Source organism: Nicrophorus vespilloides, unplaced genomic scaffold, assembly GCF_001412225.1.
Source record: "Nicrophorus vespilloides isolate i.1.1-1 unplaced genomic scaffold, Nicve_v1.0, whole genome shotgun sequence".
Taxonomy (NCBI): Eukaryota; Metazoa; Arthropoda; class Insecta; order Coleoptera; family Silphidae; genus Nicrophorus; species Nicrophorus vespilloides.
In genome coordinates, this window is record NW_017096926.1 from 1 (window position 1) to 7,325 (window position 7,325).

At 41.4% G+C, this 7,325-nt stretch overlaps 3 protein-coding genes across 4 annotated transcripts; 2 read left to right on the forward strand and 1 right to left on the reverse strand.

Moving 5' to 3' along the window:
• Positions 1-20: 20 nt before the first annotated feature.
• LOC108558524 (N-acylneuraminate cytidylyltransferase-like) lies at positions 21-289 on the reverse strand (the record flags this gene model as incomplete). Its single annotated transcript, XM_017915455.1, has 2 exons — positions 217-289; positions 21-162 (listed from the first exon to the last, which is right to left on the reverse strand). Coding segments are annotated over exons 1-2 (204 nt in total), but the record flags the coding sequence as incomplete, so codon positions are not given.
• A 350-nt stretch (positions 290-639) lies between these two features.
• LOC108558526 (UPF0193 protein EVG1 homolog) lies at positions 640-1,389 on the forward strand. The gene is made up of 2 exons (XM_017915458.1): positions 640-752; positions 811-1,389. Exons 1-2 carry the CDS (start codon positions 662-664, stop codon positions 1,311-1,313), a joined length of 594 nt encoding a protein of 197 aa, XP_017770947.1. The 5' UTR covers positions 640-661; the 3' UTR covers positions 1,314-1,389.
• Positions 1,390-1,463: 74 nt separating this feature from the next.
• On the forward strand, positions 1,464-5,863 carry LOC108558525 (serine/arginine repetitive matrix protein 1-like). Of its 2 annotated transcripts, XM_017915457.1 has the most exons (6): positions 1,464-1,576; positions 1,652-1,864; positions 1,922-3,674; positions 3,747-3,956; positions 4,225-4,340; positions 5,490-5,863. In XM_017915457.1, the coding sequence occupies exons 1-6, from the start codon at positions 1,559-1,561 to the stop codon at positions 5,493-5,495; spliced, it is 2,316 nt and encodes a 771-aa protein (XP_017770946.1). In that variant the 5' UTR covers positions 1,464-1,558; the 3' UTR covers positions 5,496-5,863. The 2 variants fall into 2 exon arrangements, with proteins under 2 accessions (XP_017770946.1, XP_017770945.1); XM_017915456.1 differs by lacking the exon at positions 5,490-5,863 and having other exon boundaries at positions 4,225-4,972.
• Positions 5,864-7,325: the final 1,462 nt, after the last annotated feature.

The following is a 7,325-nucleotide window of genomic DNA, read 5'->3' on the forward strand; positions in this document are numbered from 1 at the left end:
TGTTCGGTCGACACCCAGACGCTATCGAAACCGACGGAGAGCGCCTCCTCCAGCGAGATTCGCAGCAGGCTACGTCCGCCGACCGGCGCCAGGTTCTTCAGGGGAATCCCCTTGGAGCCGCCGCGTGCCAAAACCACCGCAGCCACGTGTTTACTTCGTTGCCTGGATACTCTCAATAACAATAACGAAATGTAAACGGTTTTTTCTCTCTCTCACCTGAAATCGCAGGAATCGTGACCAGCCGTGACGAGGATCAGAAAAACAAGCGCTCGAAGCATCGTCGAATTGACAGTAGCGGCGGCGCCCGCTTGATCCTCACAATTTCGAGCGCTGCCTTTTTAAAGCGGATGCGCCCCAATTTTCGACAATTCCCAATTTGCTTCAATCACGCTCACACGTAATTTCCGCTATGAATCTCATCGCACCAGACGCGTAATTGAATTAACTTGTACATATATAGGAATCGAGAATGGAATGTACATCAAAAAGAGACACCCTGTAGATATATAAATAAGCGTTTCCATGGTATCACTATTGATGAATAAACAGCGAGCTGATTATTTTTTTTTTGTTTGGTTAGACGTGGAAGTGAAAAGTTGCGTGGAAATTGTGCAAGAAAATTGAAGTTGTAGACTTTGTTAGTAAAAGTTTAGCAAATCAAATGGAATGGCCCAGCAAGAACGTGGCCAAGGGCGGCGTCTTTCAGCACGCAAAGGTCAACTACAGCCCGGAGACGACTCGATTCCTGCAAAGTGAGTATAAAAATATCTATTGTAAATTTGTTTATATATTGCATTGATTTTTGTGTAGCTCTGATCAACGAAAGTAAAATGACGACGATGCAAAGGAACAGGATAAATTACTCTTTAAGATCTGGTGAACCTCTGCCATCTCTTGCTGTTGGAGAGAGGAAAGGCGGAAGCAGAAACAGAGAACCCAAAGTGTACATTAGACCTGGCAGCAGCAAACGTCGATCGTTGGATTCGATTCTGAAGTCCGGCGCTTACAGCAGGGAGCAATTCACGCCGACAGTTCCGCGGGTGGACAGAGAGAAAGCGAAGGAGGAGCTGCAGCAGAGGATGGCTTTCGGGAGGAAGGGAAAACCGCCAATTGTCGAGGCCAGAAAGCAGAAGCGAGAGGAGCCGAAGGAAATGAATAGATTCGATGAGATCAAGCAGGAGATAAAAGAGCGCGAGGAATGGCTCAAAGAGATGGAGGCTCTCGGGGAGGGAGATAAATACCGACTGGTCATTAACCAGCAAATCCAAGATCGGATTCGAGAGATGCGTCGAATGAAAATTAGCGACGAATAAACCATTTCCGCTTTATCTACTCTTTATTTTCTCAAACTTTTTCAACTTTCCATCAACTAATCAAATATTCAAGTTGGCACGCCTGCAGATTTCTTAGGTTTGGTTGGGTTGGTATTCGTGGTTCTGTAGCGGCAGCAGCAGTCATTCCGCCATTTTGGCTATCAGTTTTGTTTGTTTGTTGTGAGAGTGCAGAAGTTACGGATTAAGACGGAGGAAATCAGTTGCCACCGAAATCAAACAGCGCCATGGACATGTCCATGCAGGTAAATTATCGATGTTTGATTTGAATTTATAAGTTTTGGAGTTTCATCCCCTAATAACTGTTATCACCACAACAGGGTAAAGGCCATATGTCCGAAGAGGAGGATGACCTGGAACTGCTCAGAATGGCAGCTCTGCAAACGCTCAAGAAACCAGAGAAAGCTGACAATCATCACCATGGCAGAGGTGGTAAGTCAGCGCTTCAGATGCCGTACAGCCACAACAAGTTTGGCAATGCAAAGAGGATGTGGGGTTTCCATCATTCAGGACCAGGTCGGGGCGCCAGAAATGTAAGTGTTACCATTACATCAGTGTTAAAAAATTATATTGATTTGTCATTTAAAAAGGGTCAATTCAATGGGAGAGTTAGGAGCACCAACCTGATTGCGATACAGACGGCGCCGGAGCAGCCCCAGGAGAAAGTCATGGAAATCCCCAAGTTGACGTTGCCCCAAGACAGGTATTGCAATAACAACACAGTGAAGGGGGAGACTAAAGAGGAGAAGAGCAAATTCAATCGATACGACAAGTCTGACAATGACTCGGATAGTGAGGATGAGCAGTTGGAGAATGAAAAATCAGATGGTGACACGAGTCCTGGCAAATTGAAAAGGGCCAACAGCTTGGAGGCTCTGATGCAGGAGCTTGAGTATGAGATATCTGGGGAGAAAGTCCCGAAAGTCACAAAAGCTAAGCCTAAAAAGGTTAAGGTCAAGAGGCAAAATTCTGAAAGCGAAGATGTTAAAGTTGAAGAGAAAACTGTTGTTAAAGAGGAAGTGATTGTTAAGGAGGAACCACCAGTGAAAAAAGATGAGGAAATAAAATCGCCCATCGCAAATAGAAAGACTTCGCCGATTAAGGAGCAACCGGTGAGGAAGGACTTTTATTCTAATAAAATGCATTACGTTAAGAACGTGAGGCCGTACACGCAGCCACCTCTGATCGTTAATAATCCGGTGCCTGTGTTGTTTCATCCGTTAATACCGCCGCCAAATTTCCCGCAGAGGCCTTTATCTCCGCTCAACATAAACACCGGTTTAAGTACGATCACTATGGCGCCGCTGTCGCCGAGAAGTGCGGCGTTCGTGATGCAGAACAGGGAGATAATTGAGAGGCGGAAGAAGTCGCCGAGACGATCGTTTTCGCGCTCTCCATCGCCGACACAGAGGCCCGTTATCAGGAAATCGAGGAGTCCATCGCCGAGGAGGTATCCTCGATCAGCATCTCCAAAGAGAGTATCGCCTGTAAGACGCGCAGCGCCGAGAAGAGTGACTTCTCCCCGACGCAGAAACTCTACCGAGAGGAAGGTTTCACCGAAAGCATCGCGCAAATCTCCGCCCAAATTATCTGTGCGCGATCGTTTGGGTACGAGGAAGGAGGAGGAGGCGACGCCGGCGGCAGCACCCGTCGTTAAAAGGAAACGCACTCCAACGCCTGAACCACCAGCATCTCAGAGCGACGATCCCGTTTTGGAGGCGAGAAAGAAGAAATTCCAAGACACGAAACCAATCAAGGAGGGAATCATCAGATTGAAACAGAAAGCGGATGACTGTGCAGCTGTTGCGTTGGAGGTGCCGACGCCACCCGAAGAGGAAAATGCGGAGACAGACGATCTCCTGGAGTTGGACGCTGGCGATATGATGGACGATATCTTCTCCGACGATGAATCGGAGAATGAGGACAACGAGGGCAGATTTAAATCGGCGACGACGTCGCGACGCAACGTCTCGCTGTTGCCGTTCTCGCAGCTGGTGAACGGACCGAACCGTGAGGCCACGACCAAGTCCAAACCGACGACAACGACGAGGCGTGAACGTCGTCGCGGTGAGAGACGTCGTTCGAAGTCGAGGAGCGGCAAGGAGCGCGGCAGCAGCAAGACGGAGAAGAAGATGCGCGTGACGTCGCCGATCGAGAGCAAGAAGATCGAGATCAAGATCAGGAATCCAGCAAAGTACGAGAGTCGTTCCGATTCCAAAAGGAAAGTGGCAGTCGAGTCTGAGAACATTGTGACGACGAAGACGAAAGACGACGATCGTGATGAGCAGCAGCAGCAGCCGCACATCGTTATCGACGACGATGATGATGTTAAAAAAACTGACGGTGAGCGCGTTTTCATTGAAAACATCAATTCAGCATTCTAACGTTTGCTTTTTGGTCTATTATTTATTGCAGGAGATCTGAGGGCCCAGTTGAGCAGGAAACGCGCAGAGAGGCAACACCACCACCATCATCACCACAAACTCCCGATGGCCGCCGAGGACGTCCAGTCGCGTTTGCTGCAGAACGCGTTGCAGGGCGCCGTCTACAAGAAGGCCAAGAAGTCGAGGCGGAAAGAGAACGAGAAGGTCTCGTCTTCTCAGGCAACTGCGCCAGCAACCAAAGGTACCCACTTCACGTACATTCACTGAACATGATCCTTCTCCTCCAACATCACCACCGCTCATTCAATATCAATATCCCGCATCCTAGAACGATCATCATCAGCTGCTGCTGCACCTGAATCGCTTATCCAGCGCGCCTCCAGGCGAGTCCTGATCGTCCAAGGTATTGACAATTCCTTAAATCCGGCGAATCGTAAACCCCGTTTCACGTCAATCTCTCTCTCTCTCATGATGATACTAATTTCTTTTCTTTTTCCTCGTCCGCTCAGACAAGCTGCCCATCCATATGCGACTGGGCGTGAGCTCGGGCGGCGACGCGAGTGATTCGGCCGAGCCGTCGCCACCGAAGAAGAAGAAAAAGAAATCCAGTAGGATCTTAGAGCAGGTATTGTTCAGGAATGATTTGGTAAATATTTTGAGATTAATGATGATGTGTGCCTGATTCGATTTCACGGTGAAACTATTGAAACACTAGCACTCCTCACACGCCTCTCCTGACACGCCCTCCTACCCAATTCTTAACCCGACCCGAATTGTACAAAGTGCCGTGTTTAACTGTGATAATTTTTTATATATGCGTATTCAGTATTTGTTATTTGCAAAAAACTATTTAATGTGATTCATTTTATGGCGGAGCGAATGATGCGAATTCGGGTGTGAATGTCAGTATTTTACATTTGATTTGATTTACCTATTATTAGCTGCATGCCGTTATCTATCTTACTTAATACCTATATTTACATTTAGTCAGTACTTAATTACTTCAAACATTTAATTAATAACAACCACACGCAGATTGTTCCCCCATAACCACGAATACTATCTATATATATATTAGCCGCCCTCCGCAACGAAACTTACGATTTGTAGCACATTTATACTTAGTTGTGGTTCTGGAAAATGTGTACTTATGCGCTAGTCATGTAACGAACGAAAATGCCTTGAAAAGTAACCAAAAAATGAATGAAAGAAAGAAAATTCACCAAAAACTAATCTATACAGCTGTGATATCATATTTTTATAATTTGAATTCTTATGATTTCCCCCCCATATACATATATTTTTGCCCAGCGAATATTGTTGTTGTAAACACTATTATAATGCAAAAACTGCGCGACGTCGGCAACCGAGCATTCGCCGCCGCCCGAACGTTGCGTAATTTCTGCAATCACGCCCTGTTTTTATATATATATACATATAACGACATCTATCGTTTCTATATTTTTTTTTTTAAATTAATTTATTTTATGTATGTAACCGGTTTTACACATCGTTCGGTTTCGTTTCATCTCATCTGTTTGCAACTTGTTTCTATTATTTTATTTAATTTTTGCGAGAAGAAACGAAACCGAATCACATCTATATATATTTTTATTTATTTATTTTATACTTTTATCTAATGTTGTTATTGTTTTTCTTTATTTATTTATTTAATTTGATAGTTCTATTGATTTGATCTATAACTTAATTATTAGGAGAGATCCATGTGCATCAGATGTTTAACGAATGTGTTGTATGTTTGCCAAAAATCTAGGTGTAAACCCCTTCTCGGAGCAACAAGCAAAAAACAAACTCTTGATATTGTTTTAAGAATGACACAAAAAAAAAACAACAAACAAACAAACGAATATGTAGAACAAACGAGAAAAAAAAACAAACAAAACAATGCATATTGTACATATGTGTGTGTATGTGCAGCCGATGGGACATGCCATTCGCCCTCAAGTTATATGCACAAGTGGATGAATCGTGTCTGCAACAGATGATGATGATGTGTTTCGAGAGATTGGGACAGAGAGATAGAGCTTTCGTATATATTTATATTATATATATATATATAAAGACAAAGACAATTCAGAAAACTGACACTCACTGCTCGACCAACTCAAATGTCACATAAAAAACAAATGAAACCCAGTTGAAAAGTCCACGAACGAGTGATGTAACCTCAACCCTGGAGAAGAACTTTACTTATAATTGTAATCAGTTTAATAATAATAATATTCAGAACATGTACATAAGTCATAAGCCCCGATCACTATATATAATTTTTTTTCTTTTTTCTGTAACAATTTGTGAATCCTTGAATTGCTTCATTATTACTATCGCTCTAAATGTTAACAATCATTTTTAGTTCTCCTTTCTTTTCTGTTGTTGTTTTAAGTATTAATTATAACTTTTTTTTTTTTGCTGTATACAAATATATCATATATTGTTAATCGACACAACGAAATGGTGGGATTCGATCAAGTCGTCTTGTCGTCTGTTAATTAGTTTGTCAATTAGTTCTTTTTCCCACCGTTTTTTTTTCTTTTGTTTTTTGATTTTTTCCTCATAGAAATCTTCAAAAGTTTTAAACGTAAGTCACTATAATAATGCTTACTTAAGAGTGTAAAAGAAAGCGAACAAGTATTCAGTTTATTTCATTTTTCACATGCACATTTTCGTTTTTGTTTTTACGCCAATCAACAACCCCCAGCCCCCTCAACAACAACAACAAATTTATTAATTTTACTCTGAAACCTATCTCTAGTTAAGTTAACTTATTTATTGTAATCTTATGTTAAGTCTATTTGTAAATATATAGTTTATATTAAAAAAAAAAGAAACCAACACCGTTTGAAAATTTATCAGATTTTATTTATTATTGTTGCTACTGCTGCTGCTGCTGCATTAAAGAAGAAACAAACAAACCTGTAGATGAGAGCAAGAGCTACGTGATATTTAATTGTAAATAAATGAATATATAGAAGAAGAAGGAGAAAAGAACATATATATATTATATTGATACTTGTTGATCGACTTTCGAGGAATCGAACTGCGAAAATGTCGTGTTTTATTTATTTTTTTTAGAAAAATTTCCAATAAAATATTAAAGAAAACAAATTCGATTTATCTTTTCCTTTGTTCATTTCCTTTCATTTTACATTTTCAGGAAAACGCACGTCAAAAAAACACGAATGGGTTTTGTAATTATATCAATCGTAACGAAACGTAACGTAAAAAATAGCAAAAAAATAGATTTGAGTTAATAACTCGAAAAGTAAAAAACATTTTTATGATTTTGTTGCATAATCAGATGCACGCAATCGTTGCGCAACTTTTTATGTAACAAAAGTTACGTAATGTTTGTTACGTAACAGAGAAACGACGTTTTTTTCAATTTTTTTTCAGTTTTTCGTGAATTTCTCAACAACCCCTGGAGATAATTACATCATCGACCACTCTTATGAAAGCTGAATATCTCACCTTTCCAATAAGCCTACATACATCTTTGTATTGTCATCGAGTCGCCTGCTATAAGCTTTAGAATTTGGAAAAAAAGTGAATTGAATTTGTCAAAAAAGTCATGTTTTCAGTTTTTCGTTAA